We start from the raw sequence: 27,937 nt of genomic DNA on the forward strand, positions 1-27,937 counted from the left end.
CCAGAGCCATCTGGGTCCAGATAATGATCAGGAGGACTGGAGATGGCCTGGATGCAGTGGGAGACCAAGGCCTTTTGAAGTTAAGATCTTCAAGGTCTGTTTAACTGAGGCAGTGCCCGATCAGTGACTAAAGTTGAGTAAAGACTGACCGAGGCAAAAACAAACTAACAAAAAAGCTAATCTGGGAGGGGAAGACCCTCCAGGTTTCTGACCAAAACAGAAACAACTGCTAATTACTCTCACTTGGAGGCAGTAAGAGCCCAGATAATAACTGAGCAAGTTTGGCCTGCGACCAATCCAAGAGAGCCAGAGTGATTTGGGTTTAAGGCATGGTTCTTAAAAAGAATATAGCCCATAATTCTTTTCAACAATAAGGTGATTCAGGCCAGTTCCAATAGACCTGTGATGGAGAGTACCTGATCTGCATCCAGAGAGGGAAAGTTATGGGGCCAGAATATGTATGACAGCATAGTATTTTCATCTTTTTTATTGTGTTTGTTTCCTTTTTTCCTCCTTTTTGATTTTTCTTGTGTGGCATGATAAATGGGGAAATATGTATAAAAGGATTGCATGAAGTTAACATATATTAGATTACTTGTTGTCTAGGGGAGAGAGGGAGAAAAATTTGGAACACAAGGTTTTGAAAAGGTTAATGTTGAAAACTATCTTTGCAAATAATTTTTTTTAAAAAAGCTATAACTATAAATATGTATACATATATTGGATTTAATATGTATTTTACATATTTAACATGTATTGTATTACCTACTATCTAGGGGAGGTGAGGGGAAAGAAGAGAAAACTTGGAACACAAGATTCTGCAAGGGTCAATGTTGAAAAATTATCCACGCATGTTTTGTAAATAAAAAGCTTTAATAAAAAAGAAAAGAGAGAAAATAAAAAGCTATTATTTAAAAAAATGTAGCCCACAACCCTAAGATATGTGAGGTTTCCAGACATCAAAACCCCTATTCCTTTGGGCAAAGCATGGGCAGAGAAGGTAAAGGAAGGGGAAAGTCTTTGTTCCTATTGCCCTATTGCCTCCAGTCCTTACAGTCCACTGCCACTAGATTGATATGACTTATATATCACTTATATATATTTCCCCTATCAGGAAGAATCCCAAATTCTATTCCTGTAGAATAATGTGAAGTCAGTGTCTATTGTTAATTTATCCATCCTACCTACAATCTAGTTAACATCTATAAAGACATTCACCACTACCTTTAAGACAGCTTTGGCTTTCCCAGACTATCTTATTACCAAAGATTAAGACAGTCATAATGTAAACTCTATTAATCATAATTGCAAACAAAAAGGAAGTTAGCTTTCCAAGACTATCTTGATTTGCATAATTTTAGGCAGGTCTGGAACCTGGTCTGCCAGGTCTGGCTCTCTGATCCTCCCTCTTGAGCTTGGGAAACCCCAACTACAAAACTTCTCCTATGAAATATCTTCATCTTACACTAGACATGCTCTTCCAACTTTATTTCATATTTATCATTCCTAGTGTCTATTGTATCCCTTCATTTTGTCTGTAAACTCTTTCCCTAAATAATTCCCTTGTGCCAGAGAGAATTTATCACATGTTTATTTTGAACTAAGTATTGCCATCCTGACCACATCAAGATGATAGATGAGGCCATCAGAATTGAAAGGAATCTTAGAAATCATAGGGTCCTATGATGATGGATGAGGAAATAGCCTCTTTCCCACAGTTTTCTAAGTAGCCCCCAATTCTCTGCAGTAAATCCCTTAATCTAGTCTCTGTATGCTGTAAAGCAAAGTGCTGTAGTGCAAAGAACATCTGGCTCTGGAGGCAGCAAGATGGAGAAAGAGCACCCACCCTGGAGCCAGGGGAATTAAAATACGGCCTCAGACACCTAATGCTTCCTAGCTGTGTGACCTTGGGCAAGTCACTTACCCCAAGTGCCTCATTTAAACAATAAATCCTATCACTGACGATCTTGAACCAATCAGTTTCCTCATCTATAAAATGAAGGGTGCAGATGATTCTGCCTCTATCAGTTCTACTAGTTGTTCCTTTTCAGCTCTAGCTGTAAGCTCCCCAGCAGAAAAAGATCTGCGGTTTTATCAATTTCCCCAACATTTAAGCAAACCAGAGATCTTGTGTTTCTCACGGAAAAATGAAAAAAAGTTAGAGTGAGCCCTGGAAGTGAGCCCACAAACTCAGGTCTTTCCCATAGTATCCCAGGCAGTTGAAAAGGCAGCTTCTCTCTGGTGGGTTTAAGTTCAAACAATGACTAAGTACAGTTTGTGAATACATAACAAAAGCTTTCTAACAGTCTCTTTGATTCAGTAATTAATAATTTGCCAGAAATAACTAAAGGAGAGGATTATTCCATCACTAGCACCCCATCCTCCACAATCCCACAATGACTTGAGTGACTGAAAGCAATGTATTTCTGAAACACGCTCACAAAGGTATGGACTAAAGCTGCATTTCAATGGATTTTATAAAGAATGAACACTTCATCAACAGAAGGTATGGGTTCTAGATTCCCCAGATAAAGAAACCAAATTCCAGAGAAGGTATAAAGAAAACTCTTAAGATGAATATCTGAATATTTCAGAGACACATTTTTAAAGCTTTAGGCTATTGTAAAAAATAAACTTTTATTGATATTTTTTGTTTTTCTCTCCTATATTTCTTACCATAGTCATCCCTCACCACTTCCCAGAGAACATTTCTTTATAATTAAGTTGCATAAAACTAAACATTTCAAAAAACATCTGATGATATTGCATTATCTCACATCCATGAACCACCGCTTCTACAAAAGGGCACAGGAAGGTATCTCCACCTCTTTTTTCTTTGGGGTCAAGATTGGTCTTTATAATTTTTCAGCATTCAGTTTTGTCTGTTTGGTGGTTGTTTTTTATATTACTGTACCCATTGTGTCTGCTCATTTCATTCTACATTAGTTCAAACTTTCCAGCCTTCTGTCTTCATTTTTTACAGTGCAGTAATTACTCCATTTTCCAAGTACCACCATTTGTTAAACTATTTCCCCAAAAGAGCAACTATTTTGTTGCCAGTTAAGTGTCACCAAGGCAACAAAAAACTCCAAGCTATAACTGGTTCTCCTTGGTAGCCTAGCAACCTCAGGACCAAGGTCCAGTTTACATTGAGAATGACCTACCCCATTCTTCTGGTTTGAAAACCTTCCCAAAACACTAGTGCATTCTAGGACACCAAGTCCCTTTGAAGGTTGCAGTGGCAGCCCTGAGATGAATACCTAGGCTGCCTAAAACAGCAATTCTAAACTTTTTAAAGTAACTAGACCTAGACAAACAGAGAGCAAGGAAAGCTAGGTTCTAGTTGAACATCAATTTCCCAGTAACATCTGTGAAACTCTTAGAAACAGACAACCAAAAAGCTCTGCTAAGCCAGGAGGAGATTCTCTGTCCTGTAAAAACAAAGAACTGATTCTTGGAAGACTTAAGAAACAAGAAGCAGCAAGAGCCAGCAAAGCCAATTAAACAAAAGAACTGGAGCCTGAACTATCCTCCCAGTCACTGCCCTCTGGACAGAGTGCTTTGTGCTGGGAAGAAACTGGACTGAAGGAGAGAACTGGGAAGTGGAAAGACTGGAGAGGTGGCTGGGGGACCCCAGTGTTCCCTTAATCCACAGAGCTGTATTTTCGCTCAAATTCTGCCACATCAAACTTCCTCTTACAGCCAGCGTAATTCATATAGCGGATCTTCCCAAAGATCTCCCGTTCTGCCCAGCCCTGGTCATGGATGCCACAGATGGACCACATGCAGCCTGGAACACAGGGGGAAAACCAGAACAAATTAATAAATAAATAATAATTAATGGCTTAATTCACACTATTAAAGCTAGGAGGCACAGGCCTGGAGTCAGGAAGTCTGGAGTTCAAATCCAACCTCAGACCACTTTTGTGATGCTCATTAAGTCACAACCTTAATTTCCTTATCTGCAAAATGAGGTTTATAATAGCATTTACCTCCCAGGATTGCTGTGAGGATCAAATGATATAATAATTGTACAGTGCTAGCTATGTGATCCTGGCCAAGTTATTTGACATTTCTTAGCCTCTGTTTCCTCATTTAAAGACTATGAATAATAGCATCTACTTCTCAGGTTGTTGTGAGAACAAAATGAGATTATATTTGTCAAGTACTTTACCAACTTTAAATTTTTTCTACACAATTATTATTATTATTATTATTATTTTTATTAACAATGTCATTCTATCCTCAACAACCACCATCAGCCTGCCGTGTTCCTTTTCCCCATTCACTGGTGAAATATAAGAACCAGAGAGAAGGTTAAATCTTCTTTTTTTTTTTTAGAATGTATAGAAAGAGGAAGAAAATCTGCCTATCCCAATTACCAAAAGCAGGGTTTTAAGTGTTGGTTTTATTGGAATTGATGGTAATTTCCTACAGGAACTAATTCTGAACATCAGATTCAAATGTATTTCAGAAGAAAATCAATCCAAAGCTATCCTGGACAACAACAACAATAACATCATCATCGCTATAACTGATTTAAGGTTTGCAAAGTGCTTTAAAATATTATCTCATTTTATCTTCACAATAACCCTGGGAAAGGGTATTATTACTCCCATTTTATATGAGGAAACAAAAACCAATACAATAGGCTAATTCACGGATGCAGGGTCACATAGCTAGTATCTGAGGCAGAATTTGAATTTGGTTCTTTTAGACTAGTGATCTAGCACTTTATCCACTGGGCTACCTAAGGTCTGCTACAAGACTTCAGAGCTTAAATTTTGAGCTGAGAGGGACTTAGCAGGTATTTAATTCAACTGTTCATTTTACAGATAAGGAAACTAAGGCCCTGGGAAGTTGTTAGTCCATAGTAAGGTGAAGATTTGGATTCATTTCCTCTAATTAAAAATCTAAGGAGTGCTCTTTATTTTCACTTTATTTATTTATTCACTTTATTTTCACTGGTTTCTTCTGTAACCTATGCATCTAAAAGCATTGTGAGAAGGGGTTCATCCATTCTATCCGACTATCAATAACACCCAGAAAGGCAATGGGCTCTCAGTTTAGAAGCTGTAATTTAGGAAGTATCTGCAGTTCTTTTTGGACATGGGGAGGGGTGGATGACATGACTCATTGGGATCTTTCTAGCTGGAGAAATGGCTATAGAAAAGATAGTGGCTAGAAATAACGTGATCAGCCCAACAGCACCAGCACTAGCGGGGTACAGTAGACACAGCACTGGATGTGGAGTCAGGAGATGGGGTTCAAAGTCTTGTTTTAGCACTTACTACCTAGTGGCCACTGGGCAAGTCACTGAGACTTTGTTCTCGGTTTCCTCATCTGTGAAATGAAGTGATTGGACTAGGTCTCTCAAATCTAACTCTATGAGCCCGTATTTAACTGTCCTATACCTTGGGCATTTGTCCTTTCAGAGAACTCGATCTGGAGTCAGGAAGATCTGAGTTCTGTCCTCCTCTATTTCCTCAACTATAAAATGGCATTAACAGCACTTACCTCTCAGGAATACTGTGAGGATAAAATAAGATAATATATATAAACTAAACAGTTTACATATATTCCTTCCCTTCCCCCTTCCTTTTTCTTTTTATTCCCTCCTTTCCTCCTCCCTTCCCCCCTTCTTTCCTTCCCTCTCTCCCTTTATCCTTCCACTTCTCCGTTCTTCCTTCCTTCCCTAATAAATAGTTCCCCCATCTCCTATTGCTTAAGATCTATACTGATCCTTTTTTTTTCCAAATGAAGCAATGTTCATCCAACTTGGTCAAACAGGGGACCCCAAAGGGATCAGCCTTCAGGATTCTGGGGACCTGTCTTTCTTTCTAGCTCACCTACGTAGCCATTGGGATCCCTGCCATCCAGCTGAAATCGGTCATTGAGATAGATGGCAAACTCTAGGGCTTCCTCAGGGGATCGGGTCCACTCCAGAATCTTCTTGGCCCAGTACATTCGGAGGAATCCATGCATCTTTCCTTCCTTCACCATCTGCATCTTCAGGGAGAGAAACAAAAACTGTCAAACAGCTTTGCAAGCTGTTCTGACTGCAATTGGACAATCCCTTCAGGATGAGACAGAGCAGTGTCTTTGGACTTTGGGGACCTGGTAAGTGGGTCTGAGAAAATCAAATGGGAAAGTTCTTCATATAGAGTAGTCTCTGAATAAACTTTGATGAATTTTCCATCTTTGTTGGAAACAAGTCAGCATATCCTTGTGTCCCCTGGGTCTGTTTCCTGGCTTTCAGAAAGTGCATTTGGGCCCGACAAGCTGACTGGGAAATGACCCAAGGCACACTGACTGTAGACCTCTCTATGGTACAAACTAGACCCAGTTTGGGAGTCCCTTCCCCTGGCTCCTATCCCATCCAGCCTCCACACTGCTGGGTCTCACCCAGGTTTTGGAAGAGGGGAAGAGTACCTGGGCAGCATTCCAGAGAGGGTCATGGGTCTTCCCAGACTCCAGCTGTTCCAATGAGTACAAATGGGGTCTCTTGTCCTTGGCGTGGAGTCTCAAAGTTGTTTGGGCCCAATCATAGGCACCTGGAGATGAATAATATACTTCTATTAGTTCTTTCTCCCCTTCCCTCCTGTAAGCTTTTGCTACAGTAGGTCTCTGTGGGAGGAGGAAAGGCCTTCAATGTTTTTTGTTTGTTTTAAAATTTTATTATATTATTAATTTATTATATATTATTATGATATTATATATTTAATATATGTTAAATGATGTTGCTTTATGAATCATGTTGAGAGAGAAAATCAGAGCAAAAGGGAAAAACCATGGGAGAGAAAAAAAACAACAGAAAAAAGTAGAAATAGCATGTGTTGATTTACATTCAGTCTCCTTAGTTCTTTTTCTGGTTGCAGATGGCTTTTTCTGCCCAAAGTCTATTGGGACTGCTTTGGATCACTGAACCACAGAGAAGAACCAAGTCTTTCATAGTTGATCATCACACGTTCTTGCTGTTATTATGTACAATTTTCTGTAAATCTTTTCAGGGAAAGACCCTCTGCCAAGAATTTACCAACCCAAAGATGCTTTTTATAAGCTTTTTTTCTCCCCATCATGTACATGATTAAAGAAAATTCCCAAATCCCAACATTTATGAACCATCTTTTATTTTTACAACTTCATTTCCAAATAAATCCCTTCCTTCTTCCTCCCCTATCCAGGAGCTATTCCCTTTTAAAGAATAAATAAAGTCTGGGAGTGGGGGTGGGAGGAAAAATAGTTTAACAAAACTAAACATATACATATCCAAAGACCCCTACCTTTGGGTGGGAGGGACATTTTAAAAAATCTCTTCATAGACAAATCTGTGTACTGTAATTATTGGGCATAAAACCATTCATTTTAAGCAATCTTCTCACAAGCCCCATAAGCACAGTGTTTTATTTCTCTGACTTTGGGGAAGGGAAATAGAAAACTGGTGAAAAAAAAAGAGGAGAGAGAGGAAGAAGGAGAAACCATAGTATGAGAATGTTAGAACACTCTCTTATTCTGTAAGGGACTTTAGAGATAATTAAATATCTGGGAATGGACTGAAACTCTGCTTTTCACTCCAAGTCTAGAGAGTTCCATCTGCTTCACTATCTAACTAGACCATGGAGAAATACGAATGTAATTGAGGGTTCCTCTCAGGAATCAACTAACAAACATATCCATTTATCCTCAGTTGTAAATACAATTTTGTGACCTCCCCCCCGCCAAAAGTAGGGAAAGGAAAGTATAGAATGTATTCTAAAAAGACTTAATAGTGCTTATGTGTGTGGAACCTGAGGGATTTGTAAGAGGAATAGTGAAAAAGAAGATTAGAAACAAGGCAGTTAGGTGGTGCAGTGGATAGAGTGCTGGGCTTGGAATCAGGACAGATTCATCCTGAGTTAAAATCTGGCCTCAGACACTTACCAGCTGTGTGACCTTGGACAAATTGCTTAAATCTGTTTGCCTCAGTTTCCTCATATGAAAAGCTGGAGAAGGAAATGGAGTTTGTATTTTTACCAAGAAAGCACCAAATGGAGTCACAAAATGTTGGGTATGACTGAAAAATAACTGAGCAACAGACTAGAAAGACAAGGTGAGATCGTGGCATGGACGCCCTTAAATTCCCCAACAGATACAGAGACAAAAATGTTGATTAGAATCAAGCCAAATTCAAGTGCAAAGAAGGGGGTAACAAGGAGGCATTGGGAGGATGGAAAGTTTGGAATGGCTGTTACTATGAAGGCACTATTAAATCAAATTGAAATAACAAGGAGATGAGCATTATAGTTTGTTTGTTTGTTTTTGGCTGAGGCAGTTGGGGTTAAGTGACTTGCCCAGGGTCACACAGCTAGGAAGTGTTAAGTGTCTGAGGCTAGATTTGAACTCAGCTCCTCCTGACTTCAGGGTGGGTGCACCACCTAGCTGCCCCAGCATTATAGTTTTTAAAGTGAAATCTGTGCCTTCTGGATTATAAATAAGGAGCTGTCCAAGAAGGGAATGGTCTATCTCAGGATGTTGAATGTTCCTGAAGTTTTCAAGAAGAGCCTGGATGATGACTGGTTGGGGAATCCTGACTGACATTTCCTAGCTGTATTACACTGAGGAAGTTTGTAAAATGGGGACAATAATAACCCACAGTCCCTACCTCATGGAGCTAGTGTAAGGCTCAATGAGATACTCCATATCAAGTGCTCTGCAAACCCCAAAGTGCTGTAGAAATACCTGTTATTTCTATTTCTGAGGGATTTCAGCAGGGCAGGGAATTCCCAGTGACGTGGTTCCCTCTCGCAATGTAGGTCAAAAGCTGTTGAGAGATTAAATGACCTGGTCTGGTCCAGATGACCAATATGACTCAGGAGGGGAATTAAACCAGGATTCCCCGGCTTTGAAGCTGGCTCTCTAACCACATAGCTTATAAATATCACATAACCATTATGAGAAACTGTGGCACTATAATCAAGGAGCCAGCTTCAAAGCTGGGGAGACCTGGGCTCAAGTCAAGTGACTCTGGATAATTCCCCAAGAATTCAAGTTGTAGAGAAGATGCTATTAGTCTTGGTAGAGGGAGTTTCTCATAAATTCATATATAGGGGTATGATTTTAGTAGTGGAGTCAAAATGCAAAACAGTTTTCTGATATAGTTCCAAGTTGTTTTCCAAAATGGCTGGACTTATTATTCAAAGCTCCATAAAAGCATATTAATGCAGCTGTTTTTCCATAGCCCCTCAAACATGATCCTCCTTGTCTTATGTTCTAGAGGAGATTGTAGATTAAATTTCATTTAGACCACATAACCTTGGAGGGATATGTTCAAACTTGAGAGTTCATGATTTTAGTCAATGAGAACTTACGGTCAATGAAAAATGCAGATCTTGCAAGCAATAAAGAGGGTTGTGGAATATTCCCCTCAAATACTCCAAAGATTTCTGCTCAGAAACAGAAAGAATCACCTCTATACTCTGGTGAGTTTAGCAAAAATCTTAGGACTGACAAGCTGGGTGGGCTCGGGGCTGCTGGATCCCTGGGGGGCAGTTCCAGCACCCCCTACTGAGACCTTAGGAGGCTGAACCTAGAGAAGCCCCAGCCTTCCCCCTTTCCAGGGTTGACAGGCTGGCTTGGGCCTATCTCAGGAGGGAGCAGACTTGGGGAACTCCAGGTAGGATCCAATAGGGCATCAGTGGGAGAAAATCCCTGGGCAAAATCCAGTCTGATTCCTGTGCAGGGTACCCAGCACAGGAGTAACCTGTGAGTCTAGTACCTGAGGGAAGTGCCTTAGGAGCATCCTAAAAAGGAGAAGTCCTGGAGTCCCATGAGAGTCCCTTGAAAGGGAGACCCTGTCTGTCCCGCTATCTTCAGGACCTGTCCACCCCCATGCTATTGCAGAGCAAACCAAGAAAAACTGAACACCTGAAGAAATTTGAGAGATGCTTTTCAAGTAAACCCTGAAGAGAAAATCAATCCCACATGTACAAGTAAAGCTTCAGAGAAAAAAAAATGTACTTTAAGTAAAGCTTCAGAGAAGAAAAATATCCTGGCTACAGATTGTAAGAATAACTACAAAGAAAAAGAAAGAAAAGATATAGAACTGAAAAGGAGGGAGGAAAGACTGGTAAGGAAACAAATATACAACAAGTAAATGCTCTGAAATTCAGAGTGCGCCAGAGAAACCAATGATTCAATAATACAAGAAACATCAAGGCAAACCAAAATACCGAAGAAGGAAAAAAAGCAGATCAAAAAGAGAAACAAACTAGAATTATCAGACTATCTGAAAATTATGATCAGAAAAAAAGTCTCGATGCTATATTTCATGAAATTATAAATTGTCAAGAAAGCAAAATGAAAATAGAAATTCTAGCAATTGCTAATAGCACCTAAAAACAAAATAAAAGAAAAAAATAAATAAAAATGAGTATGCAAAGGGCAAAGAACCCAATCATAGATAGTTAATGTCAGGCTAGAAAAGATCTGTCTCATTTTTAAGATATCTAAGGAACTGATTAAATTTATAAGTCTAAGAGCCATGTTCCAAATTGTTCAAAGGGTGTGAAAAGATAGGTTTCAAAGAAAGAAATCCAAGCTATAAGTTAACATATGAAAAAATGCACTAAATCACTAATTAGAGGAATGCAAATTAAAGCAACTTTGAAGTTCCATCTGACATGTATCATATTGGAAAAGACTGCAAAACAGGAAAATGAAAAATGTTTGAGGGACTATGGGGGCTGCATTAGTGTATTTTTTTGGAGCTGTGAATAATAGGTACAGTCATTTTAGAAAGCAATGTGAAACTATAACAGGAAACTTATCAAATTGTGCCATACATTTTGACTTCACTAGTAGAATTATACCCCTAAAGAAATGAAAGAAGGAAAAAAACTCTGTACAAAATATTTAATGCCACTCTTTTTGTAGTAGCCCAAAATTGGAAAATAAGGATGTATCCTAATGGGGAATGATGGACAAATATGGTATGTGAATTTAATGGAATATTATCATTCCATCTGAAATTATGAAAAGAACAATTTTAGAAGAAACTGGGAAGAACTCTGTTAACTAATGTAGCTCAAAGTGGTTAGGACTATAGGAAAAAATTATAAAATAACATTATAGAGAAAAACGATTTTAAAAAATTTCAGAGCTCCAACCAATGCAGTGATAAATCAAGGGTCCAAAAGACTGAAGAAGTATGCCAAACACTTCCTGACAAAGAGGTGATGATCTAAAAATACAAAGGGAGACATATATTTTGGTATATGGCTAATGCGGGGAATTGTTTTGCCAGATTATGTAGCTATGTGTTAAAGGATTTGGTTTTTTGTAATTTCTTTGAAATTAAAGTGGGGAGAGGAAGAGATAGATTATTTTCCCCCCTCCTTTTTTTTCTTTCTTTTTTTGTTAGTTTTTTATTTTCAAAACATATGCATGGATAATTTTTCTACATTGATCCTTGCAAAACCTTGTGTTCCAATTTTTTCCTTCCTTCCCCCTCAGCTCCTCCTCTAGATAGCAAGAAATCCAATATATATTAAGTTAAAAAATATAACAGAATCCAATATATGTATATATATTTACACAATTATCTTGCTGCACAAGAAAAATCACAACAAGGAAAAAAAATGAAAACTAAAACAAAATGCAAACAACAAAAAAGGGTGAAAATATTATGTTGTGATCCACATTCAGTGCCCCTTTCCCTCTCTGGGTTTAGATGGCTCTCATCATCACAAAATCATTGGAACTGGCCTCAGATTAATTTTTTTTTAACTTGGAAGAAAAAAGCTAGAGAGAAAATTCATGAATAGCAAGACAAATATCAAAAGAATAGATAAATGATGTCCTAATTTTTAAAATAGAGAGGAAAATGAAGATTCTAGAAACTTTTGACTATAAACTTGATGCCAATTCCCAGAAAAACATGAAAACAGATTATTAAGATATTAACCATAAGGAGTTAAGTAAGTAAAGGTTACTAAGAACAATTCATTCCAAGTTCTTAATTTCCTTTTTTTTAAAGGATAACTAGATGAGGGCAATGTCATAAATATATTTTAATTTCAGCAAAGTAGCTGACAAAGTCTGAATTTCCTACAAACAAAGTAAAGAACTATTAAGTAGATTTATATCTGTCTGAAAATCTGTATCCGGAGAGCTGATTATTGGGCCCATGCCAATCTGAAGAGAGGCTTAAGGGAGAACTTCAGTCCTTGGACTTATCCTGTCCAAAAATTTTGGAATAATGAATAACTGAACTACGAAATAAAAATTAGGAACAATGATAGGTTGAAGCCAGAAGCAATAAATGAAAAATCCCATGGGCATTAAAAAAATTAACTTAATTGTTTAAGTTAAAAAAGGGCATTAAAATACAGTGGCAGAGATGTGACTCAAGAATGGTTTGTGTGAAAAAAAAATTTCTGAGGATTTTATTTGTCAACAAGTTCTTCACTAACTCCCATAATATGAAACAGGTGCTAAAACACAATTAATCTAAATTTTAGGCTGGATAATTAAAAGTTTGGATCTCAATCAAAAAAGAGAAATTCACCAAATGGAGAAAGAGGTGAAGATGATTATAAGTTTGTGAGTATGACCAAAAGGCAAAGGGCAGTGACTGATGGCATTTAGGGCAGGAGGGAGGTAGTTGCAGTTACCATGCTAAGCCCTTTACAAATATCTCATTTAATTAGGGTAGTGCTGATTTCCTGCACTCTGTGAGGAGTGGTATTTACCTTCTAACTTGTCATAGTTCTTATTGTAGAAGCAAAAATTGTCTGCCAGCTCCCTCCTCACCACGGCCTCTTCCACAAAGTTAGCTACAGAATCTGGGTATCGGCCACGATATTTCTGTACTTCCAGAATGGCTCGCTGAACTGAGACTTGCCCTGGTGGGACAGGAGAAAGTTAGAAAGAAAAAGAAAAAAATTGGGGATATTAGACATCAAGGCCCAGGAAGCATCCTAATTCCCCTCTACCCTAGATTCCACCCTAAAGACGTAGAGACTCCAGACCTAGAGACCGTAGCCAGCTCCCAATGACAGACACAGCCAGGTCAGTCCTTGAGCCCCCATGTCTCTCTACACAAATAGCCCTAAATAGTTTTCAATCCAATTCAATTTCTCCTTACCTGTCTCTCCCTCCCTGAGCCAGCTTTCCCATGAACTGTTTCTTGAATACTTGGCTGTTCCCCATGGCAAAAGCTAAGATCATGGATTTAGAACAGGCTAGGCTCTTAAAATCTAAAGTCCTTATTTTAGAGAAGAAAAGCACAGAGATTAACTGATTTGCCAGGGTCACACACAGCTAGTATCTGAGGCAAGATTCAAATGCAGTTTTCCAAGCTCCAAGTCCAGTGCTCTACCCCACAATATCCAGCTAGCAGGTGGGCAAGTGCACATATTAGGTGCCAAGAAAGTAGATGGAAAGCTCAGGGAGCAACACTGTATTATGGATAAAGCACTGGGATTTGGAATCTGTGTGGTCTTTGGCATATATCTTTGTAAACCTCTGTTTTGTTATCTGTTAAATAAGGGCTGGACTTGATGACTTCCAATATCAGCCTTAAATCTATGTTCCTATGGAGTCACTTAACCTTTTTCATCCTTAGTTTCCTCATCTATAAAATATAAGACTTGGATTCAATCTTTAAAGTCCCTTCCAGCTCTAAATCAATGACCTTAGGAGGCAATAATAGAGATCATAGTCACATATAGTAAGGAACAGAAAGGATATTGTCATCTTAATCTGAAGTTAAGTGCTATTCTTCATCATTCTTTTGTGGTTTTCTTGATCCTCATTTTCTAGAACAAGAGTTCATAAGCTCTTTTGTGTCCTGGATCCATGTGATGATTTGGGGAAGCCTATGAATCCTCCTCAGAACATTTTTATTTTATTTATAATTAGTTATAATTGTTAACATATTAGATATGTAACATATAATGATGTAATCAACAAGTTTGAACCTAATCAAACATAAATAATAGTCTTTAAAATTTTTTAAATTAAATTTTTAAAATTTTGAAGAAACAGTTTTATTTTTAAAATTTTTTAAGTTATAATTGTTCATATATTATATATTACATATATAATTCTATATAGTAGAAAGTTTGAAACTAATCAAACAGAACTACAAATATAACTATTCTTTTTTAATTTTGAAGAAATGTTTTTGTTTTAACAATTATAATTTATATATTGCCTATATATTACAGCTAGCAAATTTGAAACTAATAGAGAAATCACAAATATAATTTTAACATTCTTTTTTTAAAATTTGACGAGCAATGTTTTCAAAAACCTAAAATAAACCACAAAGGATTACAAAGAAAACCAATTATATTGAAATAGTTATCAAAACAATTTAAAAAAAGTTTACAGACCCAGTTTAAGAAACCCTAATCTACAGCCAGCTAAATGATGAAAGAATGACACTTCTAATGAAGTGATACAGGAAAAAAAAAAAAAAAAAAAAAAAAAAAAAAGGAGGTTTAAGTGAAGACTCACCAAAGTGGAACCAGGGGGAAAGGTTGCTGAGGGCATCCTTGTTGGGGTTATTTCGGTCAGATCCAAAGTATGGGAGCCGCTCAGCAATGAAGGACTGCAACATGGTCAGCCCAGAGGCAGTGCCTGGCTTGGCCCAGGACACCTCCTTCACTGATCGATCCACCTGCAGGCCTGCTCTGCAGGCATTCCAGTCCACGGGCTGTGCTCAGGAAGGGAAACAAGAAGCAGTGATTACAGTTATACACTTCCCATCTACACCACACAGACCTCATCTGCCCTACTAACACAGGGTTTTGCCAACTGCCTTTATGATGCACCCTTCAGGACTTAGAAGCTGTTTCCTGCTCCGCTGATTTTCTTTATGTCTTATCTTCCTTAATTAGACTTCCAGTTCCTAGAGAGTAGGAATTATATTTTAAAAATTAAGAAAAAAAATTTAACTCTTAAAAAAATTCAATTTTTAAAAATGAACCAAAATCTATTCTATTTTCCCCTCCTTAACCCATGATTATCTTAATTTTTCTATTTGTATTTCCAGCATCTGACACAATGTTTGCCAAATAACAAATGCTTAATAAATGCATTTTTTATTCATTTAAAAGATGGACACTCCCACACTAAGAAAAAATCATGAGATCTTAAAGTTGGAGAGACCTCAGAAGCCCATCTTGCTCAACACTTGCAGAAACCACCCTAATTTGAGGTCATCCAGCCTCCCCAAGAAAACTAATAGAAATAAGGAATTTAAGTTATCCTCCTATTTAGAGTCACAGGTCTAGAGCCAGAAGGGACAGTGGGGATTATTTATTCAGCTCCCTCATTTGACAGAGTGACGAGACTGAGTCACTCTGAAGAATCAGGCTAATGCTTCTCCCATATAAAAGTCTTTCAAATATCCTAAGAGAGTTGTCCTATACTCCCCCAACCCCAAATCCAAATTCTCTTCCTTGGGTAGATAGCCTCTTCCCTTCAAAAGACCATGACTTCAAATGCCCTCATTGTTTTGCTGACCAGCCTCTGGGTGCTGTCCAGCCTGTCCATACTGTATGATAAGAGCTAAAAATAATACCTCAGTTACCTTCATTCTTCCAAGTCTCCCATCTTTCTCTCCTTCTCACTCTTACTCCCAAACCCATGTATCCTATCAGCTGCCAAATCCTACCAGAATACTCAAGTTCAATAGCTTTCTCTGTTCAAAGCCTTTATCACTCTTGTCTAAACTAGTACAGCAGTTTCCCAATTGGTCTCCTTGCCCTGAGTTTGTCCCCATTTCAAGTCCATGTCAGCGATGTCAGTGATTTTCCTTAAGCCGAGGTCTGACAGAATCACTCCCTTGTTCATTTAACCTTGAAGAAAAAGCAGAAACTTCTCTAACTTCAAAAAAGTCCTTTGCGACCTGGTCCCAACCTATCATCCCAGTCTCATTTATTTATTTTAATTTAATTTATTTAAGTATAAACTTTACATATAAATTTATATGAATATTTATTATTGAATCTCCTGCACCCTGCAATCTAATAAATTTGCTATTTCACTAATATTCACACATTTCCTTTCCACATCTTTGCCACTGAGCTGATCATCCCTTATCCCTCAAATAACTCTTCTTTACTTCTCTTCCTTCTAGACTCAGCTTAATTTCCCCTTTTCCCCCCAAAAAATTCTGTATTTTTCCAAATTAAATGTAAGAATAATTAATGCTTTTAAAATGTTGAGTTCCAAATTCTTACCCTCTCCATCATTGAGAAGGCAAACAATTTGAGACGGATTATGTAAGTGCAGTTATGTAAAATATATTTCCATATTAGCCATGTTGTAAAGAAAAACAAAGGAAAAAACTCCCAAGAAAATTTTTTTTTAAGTAAAAAAAAATATGCGTCACTCTGCATTTAAACTCCATCAGTTCTTTCTCTGGAGTTGGATAGCATTTTTAATCATAAGTCCCTCAGAATACCCTTGGATCATGGTACTGTTGAGAATAACTAAGTTATCCATAGCTGATCATTGTACCATAACATAGGTGACCCTGTGTACTATGATTTCCTGGTTGTGCTCACTTCTACATATAAAGCCTTCATCAGACATCTTAATTCTCCTCCTTCCTGCCCTGACCATGCCTTTGGGACATGGGGTTCTGAGAGGTAGTTTTTGCCTTATTTTGCCAAGAACTCCACACGCCACGCCAGTCCCCCTTCTTTGACTCTTGTCAAAATATTGGTTTTTTTTTCCATTAGAATGTACACTCTTAGAGGATGAAGACTGACTTGCTTATTTGTATTTATAACCCCAGTATTTAACTTGGCACACATTTAACCTGGCACACAAATTAATCAATATATTTTCTCTCTTTCTCTTACCTGATTTTTATTTTCTCACTGTCTTACCTTCTGTCTTCTTACTCTCTTCCTCTTCCCTTCCTTCTTTCCCAAACAATTAGTTTTTGAGGGTTTTTCTCTTTTATTTCTTTTTAATTAGATAATTTTTGCTTCATTTCTTCATAGCCCTAATCACTGATTGGATATTGCCTCAGTCAAACTGAGATCTGTTGACGCTTACAAAGGCCATGATCTCCCATAGCATCCAGAGCATCTCCAATCTCCTGATCTCTATATGGACCCTGGATCTGGGTCTTTGAATCCTTCCCTAGATCCTCCTCAGCCCAAGTCCAGCCCTCCCTGAAAGTGTGGACACATCTTACCTCGGCCTGAATGCTGGAAGGATATGGATGACATATAATAGGGGGAAACTCAGTCAGAAAATGAGGAAGCCGGTCGTGGATCTTATGTCGGATGGTTCGAGCACCATACTCCTGCTTGTCAGAGGCTACCCAGCAGGGAACAATGTTGTGAGCATCTACCTGAGGAAGAACCAAAAAGATGATAAACTCCATGTGGGCAGAACCATACCTCCCACAGCCCACAATGCCTATGTTACAGACATATCAGCCAGTCAGCAAATACCTCTTTGACAGGTTAATGTTCAAAAACCTAGACAGAATCAGTTTCCTCCTGAAGTTATTGCCTTCTAGTCTCTGCTAGTCTATGTAAATCTCAGAGAAAACTGATTTTTTTTAGTCTTATTTTTACTGATAACCTTTGTGTTTTTTCGTCATCTTTATTTTTCTGAATAAATCCTCTCTTCCTCCTGTATGCAACAAACCATCCTTGGTCACAAAGATTTAAGAAGAAAGAAGGAAAAAAGAAGCATTTTGGCAAAACTAACAAAACACAGGATGTGTTGACATCACAGAGTACCAAAGTCAATTGTTAAAATTTCAGCGTGATTATTTATATCTTGGAAATCAGCAAATGATACAAATTAGGGTTTGATAAATTATTTTGTTGTATTAGACTTAATAAAATAGTGGGAAAATGTTAACAATGCAAATTAAGTCTAAAAATTTGTCAGGTATACATTTTTTCCTCTGGAGAATCAGTTGTTAAATATTTACTAGCACATTTGTTCAGTTTTGTCCAACTCTTTCTGATCCCTTGTGAGGTTTTCTTGACAAAGATACTAGAGTGGTTTTCCATGTCCTTTCCTAGCTCATGTTATAAATGAGGAAACTGAGGTAAATAGGGTTAAGTAACTTGCTAAGTCACACAATTAGTGAATGCCTGAAGCCAGATTTGAACTCAGAAAAATGAGACTTGACTTAAAGTATGACACTCTATTCACTTTGTCATCAGTTGCCCCATTTCTTAAATTCATTTCAGCATAAATTGTTTCTGCCAAAATAGGAAAATTACATAGATGCAATAGAAGCAAGATATCATATTTTATCTCTTTTTGTATCTCAGCATTTAGCATAATAGCTGGCACATAGTAGGCACTTAACAATGTTCACTGCTGACTGATATAGGTAAGGCTCTTTTTCCCCCCTAAAAAAGTATTCAAACAACTTAGAAAGACATGACCAACTATGACTCCAGAGTCCCTATGATCATATATATTTATTACCTACTTCCTGACAGAGAGTGACAGACTCAGTGCATAAAGGAACATACATTTTTAATACAACCAGCTATGGATTCCTTTCATTTAACCATACTCATTTGTTACAAGGGTTGTCATTCTTTGTTGTTGTTGTTGTTGTTGTTTTTTGGGGGGGAGTGTAATTTGGGGATGAGGAGGCAAGCTGGTGAGAATGTCGTTCCAAAAGAGAAAAGAGCATCACTGAAGCATTTTTAAATGCATCACAAAAGAACAGAAGGAACTTCAGATAGGCTCTGAAAGAAACAGTTCAAATTTACTATGTTTTAAAATATCAAGCTATACACGACAAAGATCGGGTCTTTGTTGTATTTTGTACACAGATATATTGTGTGTTTATTAAATTTAGAATAAGGAAAAACAAAGCACTGGAATAGAGATGGAACTGACCCAGGGGCCAAGGATGTAGCTTCTTGAATCCTACAAAACTACAAAACTACAAAAGCTGGAGCACAAAGAGTCAAGAACTCCTTCCTCAGGCTTCTGAGTGGCACACCAGACCGACAGAGAAGCCACCCTCAAATGATAAATGCCATATCCTTTTCCTGCTATGGCTGTGGCTAAGCAAACATCCTTTTGTTCACTGTTAGATGTTGTAGAAAAGTTTCTCATTTCATTCCAATCCTGTACCTGAGCTACCAGACTGTCCTGAAGCCTGACCTACAAAAGCCATTCCTACTTCTACAAAGAGAGGAGAGAGAAATTATTTCTCAGTTGCTCTCCTGGCTCCTATCTTCAAATAAACAAACAAAAAACCTCATCAAAAACCACAACAAAAATACAGTTTTTAACTTAACCCCACAGAAAATGTAGGAAACATATAACCTGTTCATTTTTTATTCAGCCATTTTTCAATTGTGTCTGATTCTTCAAGATCTGTTTGGGATTTTAGCAAAGACACTGGAGCGGTTTGCCATTTCCTTCTCCAGCTCATTTCACAAATGAGAGGTAAATGGGGTTAAGTGACTTACTCAGGATCACACAGTTAGTAAGTGCCTGGGGCCAGATTTGAGCCCAGGAAGACTGATATTCCTAATTCCAGGTCCAGCATTCTATCTAATTTCACAATTACCATAGCAATCCAATACATACATACAATACCTGCAATCTGCCTTTTTTATGATTGGTCCTACAACTTTCCTCAGTGTCATATACTCCTTTAGATTCACAACACAACACAACACAACACTATGGTTTAGCGTCCCCTCTCCCTTTCCAAAGGAAAATAAGCTTGGAGTTTCTAGACTGACAGATTCCCACTATTCTGGTGATTTCCTACTTTTATCTTAAAGATTTGTATAATCATCCAGACTTAGGGCACTTGGTTATCCATCCCAATCTTTTTACCCATTTAGAGTTAAACATTATGGATAATTAGAGATAATGATGAAGGGCAAAATTTTGGTCTTTGCTCTATCACACTGAATAAGATCTTCTTTCTTTTTGGCAAATGTATCTATTTTTAATAACTTATAAATTTTAATTTATATTTAATTTTAATAAATATTTTAATTTTAATTTATTTTAATAATATTTTAATTTATTTTCAAATAAATTTAATAATTTAAAAATTGCTTGATGAATCATGTTGGGAGAGAAAAATCAGAGCAAAAGGGAAAAACCATGTGAAAAATATTTTTAAAAAAACAGAAAAAAGAAGTGAACATAAACATATGCTGATTTACATTCAGTCTTAGTTGTTTTTCTGGATGTGGATGGCATTTTTCTGTCCAAATCTACTGGGATTGCTTTAGATCAGTGAACCAAGCCTTTCATAGTTAATCATCACCCATTCTTGCTGTTATTGTGTATAATGTACTCCGGGTTCTGCTTGTTTACACTCAACATCAGTTCATGTAAGTCTTTTCAGATCTTTCTAAAATTAGCTTGTTCATCATTTTTTATAGAAGAATAATATTCCCTTACCTTTATGTACCACAGCTTGTTCAACCATTCCTAAGCTCTTATTTTCGTTCATGTTAAGAAAGATAGGTCCAATTGAGCCTTTCAAGGGACACTGCTTTACTGTAGGCACCTACCTGTACGAAGGGCACCTGCCTGGGCAGAGCATCCTGGACATCCTTCACCCATTGGGTGTGGTGCAGCAGCGGGGAGAAGTCGGTCACTATGCCACCGATGCTATGCTTCTGCACGAAGGGAGGAAGCACATCCTTGGGCAGGCCTAGAAGCAGGTGGAAGGGGATGCACAGCTTCTCACACTCCTGCAACAAAGAGAGGGAAGGGACCCATTCCGGCCCAACTTGAGCAGCTCCAGAACCCTCTGTCTTCTGCAAGCTCAGGGGCTTTAGCTTAGCATTTGCTCACCACCCAGCACCTCCCTCTCTCTCCAGGAAGCTATAGCCAAATGGGATTACTTGCAATCCAGATGTCTCTTGCTTTTATGCCTTTCTCCTGTCCTTCCTGGAGACTAGAATTTCCATATCTCCTAAAATCTCCCCTTCTAAAATCCCACTTTGTACAAAGGTAGCCTTCTTTTGATCTTTCCAAGTTTTTCTCTAACCTTATATAATAATTTTTTCCTATCTTATGCTTGCTATTTTCAGTTCTATCCTTTAAAATTACTGGATGGATTTTAATATGTTTAACATATATTGAATATATTCCCATGGAGGGGGTGGGGAGAAGAAGGAGAAAATCTGAAACACAAGGCTATGTAGGGATTGATGGCAAATTATCAGTGCATATGGTTTGAAAATAAAAAGCTTTATTAAAAAATGATAAAAATATAATTACTGGGTGGTGCTGTATGTAAATTACTAAATGAGGTCATGAATCATGTGTTAGAATCATAGAAGCCTAAGTTTAGAGCTGGAAGGATATATATAGTCTAACTTTTCTAGTTTTTCAGATGAGGAAACCAAAGCTCAAACAAGGATCACATAAGTAGGTAGGATTTGAACCCAGGTTCTCTCTTTCCAGTAAATAGTGCTCTTTCTATTCTATAGTTGGTTTTGTTCCATTATAACAGTCATGTCCTACTTTTCATGTTCCCATTTGGGATTTTTTGGGGATCTACAATGGTTTGTCATTTTCTTCTTCAGTTCTTTTTACAGATGAGGAAATTGTGACAAATATGGTCAGCTAAATAAATATTTGAGGCTGGATTTGACCTCAGGAATATGAGTCTTTCTGACTCCAGATCTGAAATGCTATTCACTGTACCACCTAGTCATCCCTCCCACTTTCTACTAACCCTAACACACACACACACACACACACACACACACACACACACACACACACACACACACACACAAAGTGTAGGCAGCTAGTGGTCCAGTGAGATCTGTAGCCAGGAAGACCTGAATCAAATCCAGTCACAAACATGACCTGTATGGCCCTGATTAAGTAGCTTTGTATTTGTCTGCTTGTTTTTGCAGGGGATAACAACACCTATCTTTTCAGGGTATTTGGGAGGAGGAAATCCAGTGAGATAATATCTGCAAAGTGCTTAGCACAGTACTGGGCACAAAGTAGGCATTTAATAAATACCTGTCCCCTCTCCTTGCTTTCCTCTATGTAGAGAGCCCTGTACATAGTTGGCATTTTATAGTTATTAAATGCATGAAATCATGTCTCCTCTCGCTATTTTCCCCTATGTAGAGAACTCTATACATAGTGGCATTTTATAAATAGTTACTAAATGAATGAAAATCATGTCCCCTCTCCCTGCTTTCCTGTATGTGGAGAGCCCTGTACATAGTAGGCATTTTATAAATACTTATTAAATGTGTGAAATCATGTCTCCTCTCCCTGCTTTCCCTATGTAGAGAACTCTATACATAGTGGGCAGTTTATAAATAGTTACTAAATGAATGAAAAGCACGTCTCTTCTCCCTGCTTTCCTGTATGTAGAGAGCACTATACATAATAGGCATTTTATAAATAGTTATTAAATGTGTGAAATCATGTCTCCTTTCCCTACTTTCCCCTATGTAGAGAACCCTGCCCACAGTAGGCATTTTGTAATAGTTATTAAATGCATGAAAACCAGCTTTTGTACCCCTAAAAGAGCTATGTGCCCCCAATGTCCTCTCCCACTGACCTCGGCTACTTCTTCCAGGCCACGAAGCATGAAGTCATAATGGCGGATGGTGGCCCCCAGAAAGCAGGGAGCAAGGCAAAAGCAGACATGCAGGGGCAGCTTCTGTTTCAGGGCCAATCTCTGGGCATAGAGGAACGCCCAATTATCTGCAAAAACAAAGTGAAGAAGGGAGAGATTGAGGCCGAAGCAGCCAGAGCCCCCGAAGGCGGCTGCCAAAGCCGAGGCGGCCCGCGCGCAGCCCCGACCGTCTCCCCAGACCTTGCACTCGCTGGTCCCGGGCCATCCAGTACACAAAGGCCTGCGAGTGGTCCTGCAGGTGGCAGTCCTGGGAGATGAGCCTCACTCGCTGCTTGTTAAAGCGGAACTCGAGCACCGAGGGCGCCGTCCTGAGCCTGGCCTGCCTCATGGCCTCCTGCAGGCCCTCGGCGCCGGCTCTCTTCTGGCCCTCTTTCTTGTCTTCCCGCTCTGGCTGGACCACGTTGCTCTTGCTGGACTGGTGTTTCTGCAGAGGCTTCCTCTTGGCCTTGCTCTCCTGGCTGTCCATCTTTTCTGGCTCGCCTCCGGTACTGTGGCTTCTCTTTTTGGGGGCCATGGTGGGCCAGATGCCTTTTGTTCTGGCAAGGAAAGCACAGAGTTGGGTTAGATAGAGAAGGGAACGTGTGACAGAGTGTGGGATCTATGAACTCCCTCTCCTAAGCTTGGGTCTGTCTCATCCCTTGAGCTGCCGTTCCCCATCCTCCAAAAAGCAGCTAGCTTTGGTGGCTCCCTGCCAACCTCCTCCTGAAGGATGCTGTGGGCTCGGTCCTAACCTTTCCCTAGGGGGCTGGGAAGAAAACCCGGTTTCTTTAGTCTGCAAGAGAAGAACTAAACTAGGGCTCTATTGAGAAGAGTTTCGAGTCTAAGAAGGGAAGACACAAACTCTTGCTTATCACTGCCTCCAAAACCAAGGAGATTCTCATTCCAGCCAACCAACCAAGAACATTTATGAAGGACACTAATATTAGCACTGTGCTAACCTTGGTCATACAAATAAAAGGTCCTTAGTCCTTGCCTTCAGAAAACTTACATTCTAGCGCCACACACCTCTCAGACTGGCTACGATGAGATGAAAAGATAATGATGAATGTTGGAGGGGATGCAGGAAAACTGGGACACTGATGCATTGTTGGTAGAATTGTGAACTAATCTAACCATTCTGGAAAGAAATCTGGAACTATGGTCAAAAAGTTATCAAACTGTGCAGTGTTTCTAATGGGATTATGTCTTATTATTAAGAGATCTTAACGGAGGGAAAGGGAGTGTGCAAAAGTGTTTGTAACAGCCCTTTTCTTAGGGGCAAAAAACTGGAAACTGAGTGAATGCCCATCAATTGGAGAATGTCTGAATAAATTGTGGTATATGAATATTATGGAATATTATTGTTCTGTAAGAAATGACCAGCAGGATGATTTCAGAAAGGCCTGGAGAGACTTACATAAACTGATGCTAAGTGAAGTGATTAGAATTAGATCATTGTACACAGCAACAACAAGATTACATAATGATAAACTGATAGACTTGGCTCTTTTAAACAATAAGATGATTCAAGGCAATTCTAATAAACTTGTGATGGAGAAAACCATCTGCATCCAGAGAGAGAACTATGGAGATTGAATGTGGATCAAAGCAAAAGATTTTTATATTTTTGCTGTTGTTCTTCTTCTTGTTTCTTTGCTTTTTTTTTTCCTTGTGATCACTTTTCCTTTTGATCTTATTTTTTTTTTCACACAGCATGACAAATGTGGAAATATATTTAGAAGAACTGCACAGGTTTAACCTATATTCAATTATTTGCTGTCCAGGAGTGGGGGAAGGGGGGAAAATTTTGGAACACAAGGTTTTGCAAGGGTGAATATTAGAAATTAGGTTTGCATGTATTTTGTATTATAATTTTTAAAAACTTACATTCTAGTCAGAAAGACAATACATACATGCATATATGTGTATATACACATTCACATTTAGGTTGCTAAGAAATAAAAAAGTAGATGGAAAGTAGCTTTAGAACAGAAAGCACTAATAGCTGAAGGACCAGGAAAAATCCCCTATACAGGGTGGTATTTGAACTATATTTCAAAGGAAAAGCCTAAGTGCAGCTAGGTGTATAGAGCACTGGCCCTGGAGTAAGAACTGTTCAAATGTGTCTTCAGATTCTTACTGTGTGACTGACTGGAGTAAGTCACTTAATCCTGTCTGTCTTAGTTTCCTCATTTGTAAAATGAGCTGGAGAAAGAAATGGTAAAACACTTCAGTATCTTGGGCCAGAAAATCCTAAATGGAGTTGTGAAGAGTTAGAATTGATTCGACAACAACAACAAACTTAAAGAAAGCTAGAGATTCTAAGCATCAAAGGTCAGTAGGAAGAGGATTTCAGGTACAGGGCAAATCTCCTGTAATCTCCTTTCTGTATTCAAGGAAATTTCCCAATGAAATTTCCAGTCTTCTTTCCATGATACCTAAGCTAAGTATTTAGAAAGTGTTTTATCAATTGAACAATTTAAAAAACTCCACTAATTTTTCTCTTAAGCAAAGATAAGAAAGATGCTTATTTCTTTTTTTTTTTTTCTTCTGAGGGAAGGAAGTGTAATCATTCAAAAGTCACACAAATATGGGGGAGGAAGTAGTTTCAAGCTGAAGTTGGAGTCAAAAGAACCAAGTTCAAGTGTAGCCTCACTTATTGCACTCCTAAGTATAAATGAAGAAATTATTTTGCAAAGGGTCAGAAGAGAAAGGGAAACTGAGGCCAAAAAATTCAGATGCTCATGAAGGCAGATGCAAAGCATATAGAACCATCCTGTGAATGGCCTTTATTCTCACTATCCAGACCACAATTGGGTCTGGAGATATCCAGTAGCCAAAAGCCTTTTCAGAGCTTCCATTTCTTATTCAAACAGGAATAATGATATTTGTACTGCCTACTTCAGTGTAAGGAAAGCACTTTGGAAATTTTAGAGCACTCTAGAAAAGTAAGCTATTATTGAAAAGCAGAATGGTAAAGTCAAGAAGGACCTTGATTTGGACCTCGGTTTTGAATCCTTGTCTTTGCTTCTAGCTGTGTGATCACAGGTCCATGACCAGTCTTCTAAACCTTCTGATTGAAGTTCCTTATTAGAAGCAGGACCCCAAGTTTTATATCCAAGACTTGACTCCCTTCCCAGCAAATATCAATTCCACAACACACACATACACAGGAATTATCAAAGGGCCCTTAGGCCAACGAGACTCAATGACTCCAAGACTCTAGGCTTGATGAGAACTCCTTTCTGCCTCTCATCAACTCCACACAAGATATGGGTCTCCACCAATAAGGAAAGAGTCCCAAATACAATGGGCTTTGTTACTGGGGTTACAGCATTATGTTGATTTTCAACAATTACAACATTGCTGTATTTTGCTAAGAAAGTATAATGCATAACAAATTATAAATGAAGAGAACTCCTGTACTTTTTTAACCCTCTTCCAACAGACATATCTTTGCTTCAGTATAACAAATAGATGTCCCATAAATCTTATTAGTTTTAAACTTTAATAATTTCATTATCATGAATGCTACAAATTTGCCAAATATGTGAGTTTATTTAAATTTAGTTTTGTGAATTTTGAATTTTAATTTTAACAAGACGGGGCATTTTATCACTATGCATTGCTCCATACAAGTTTCTGGATGACAGTGTATTAAATTCATACATTAGTAGAGGAGAACCCTCTTTCATAATTACTTCAATCACCTGATCTATTAGACTTTTTCTTGTGGGAATTTTCAAAAATTCCCCACCATGCATCAAAACAACTTTCTATGCATGATCTTAATATTACAAGATTATAAATGCAAACCTTTTAGTCCCTGGGCAGCAGATTTTCCAAATTTGAAAATCAGTGATTTATTAACACATCAGTAATGTTGAATTTTCATAAGAAACATAAAAATTTTAGAATTGATATAATTCACTTTTCTAATGTTTTTAAAAGTATGTTAACACATGTTTCTTAAGATCTTAACGCTTTAAACTGCATTAAAAATTTTGGGACATTCTTGTATCTCACCTAATATTGTGTTAGTGCAGATGTCTCCTTAGCTGCAGCTCCTCTAGTGGATTATCAATTATACATTTTAAAAAATATACATTTCTTAACTTTTTTTTTCTGGACTTCCATTTATTCCCTTACTTGATTTAGTGTAACCAATCAGATGAGAGTACTTATGATTCTGCTCTTTGGAAAAATCGAGATTTATATATATATTCCTAAGTATCTTTTTTCTATACATCTCTGTGGTATAGCAAATGTAAAATTTGCAGACTGGGGGCTGCTCTGCTATTTTTCCTTTCAAGTACCACAAAATTACCAGTCACGTTTCGGACGGTTTATTCCCGGTATAGACAAACTGGGGTCTCAGCTCAACTGCTGGAGCTACAATAGCTAGAAGGGGGAGGGTGGTTAGGACGGGGGGAGCATCATTTCTCTTGCTTGTTCCTGGGCAGACTTATTACTTTTCTCTAGACCAATCCCAACTCCAGATTACTTTAGAGGAAGATAAAATCATAGGATTTCAGAATCCTAGAAGAGCATCCAACTCCTTCCGGACTGGAGAAGTGAACAAACTCTCTCAAAACGCAGAACCAGGATTTGAAACGAGGTCCTCCGCCTCCAAATCCAAAGTTCCATGCTGGGCACCCCAGCTCCCTGCTCCCCCGGGGCTCCAAAGGCTGGGGGGGGGCTTTGCGCGCGGGCAGGACGAGTTTTGCGCGCGTGCAGGACATGCTTTGCGCGCGTGCAGGACATGCTCCGGAGGCCCGGCGCCAAACAGGGAAGGGTGGGTGAGAAGCAGGACGGGGCGCCCCTGCTCCCCTCTCCCTGCCCGAGGGGCGCTCCGCCTTGTGCTCACCTGGAGGCGGCTGCAAACGGAGCCGGAAGCCCGAGGCCCCCCGCGTCCGCTAGAGCTCGCAGCAAGCTAGGCCAAGCACACAGTGTCCGCGCTTTAGGCAGCAGCAGCTCGAGGTCTGGGGAGGGGGCGGTGCCACCCCCGCGCTTATACAACCAACCCGGCGACCTGGCGCGCGCGCACTCGCGCGCAGCCCTTCTCTCGCCTGTAAGGGCCCCGCGCAGAGTTCAAGAGCAGACAGCCCAATGCTGCTTGGCTGGGCTGAGCTGAGGAAGGGCTCTGGCCACGTGATCCCGCTAGTGGGGGCAGGGCCTGGCTGCGTGCGCAGTCCGCTTTGAGAGTGAAGTCTTGGCTTGTCTCTGCACCCGACTCCTACTTCTTTCTGAAGTTGCTCACCCTCGTTCTTTTTCAAAACGTTGCAAAAAGCATCAACTTTGCACTTGTATACACAGTGCTCT

General features: G+C 38.9%; 1 protein-coding gene across 1 annotated transcript; it reads right to left on the reverse strand.

The window, feature by feature from the left end:
* Positions 1-854: 854 nt before the first annotated feature.
* On the reverse strand, positions 855-27,732 carry LOC127554181 (deoxyribodipyrimidine photo-lyase). Its single transcript, XM_051985508.1, has 10 exons — positions 27,483-27,732; positions 22,817-23,172; positions 22,559-22,704; positions 20,528-20,714; positions 17,198-17,352; positions 14,500-14,698; positions 12,729-12,881; positions 6,433-6,554; positions 5,850-6,009; positions 855-3,790 (listed from the first exon to the last, which is right to left on the reverse strand). Exons 2-10 carry the CDS (start codon positions 23,148-23,150, stop codon positions 3,645-3,647), a joined length of 1,602 nt encoding a protein of 533 aa, XP_051841468.1. The 5' UTR covers positions 23,151-23,172; positions 27,483-27,732; the 3' UTR covers positions 855-3,644.
* Between the last annotated feature and the right edge of the window lie 205 nt (positions 27,733-27,937).

This window comes from Antechinus flavipes, chromosome 3 (assembly GCF_016432865.1).
Source record: "Antechinus flavipes isolate AdamAnt ecotype Samford, QLD, Australia chromosome 3, AdamAnt_v2, whole genome shotgun sequence".
Classification (NCBI taxonomy): Eukaryota; Metazoa; Chordata; class Mammalia; order Dasyuromorphia; family Dasyuridae; genus Antechinus; species Antechinus flavipes.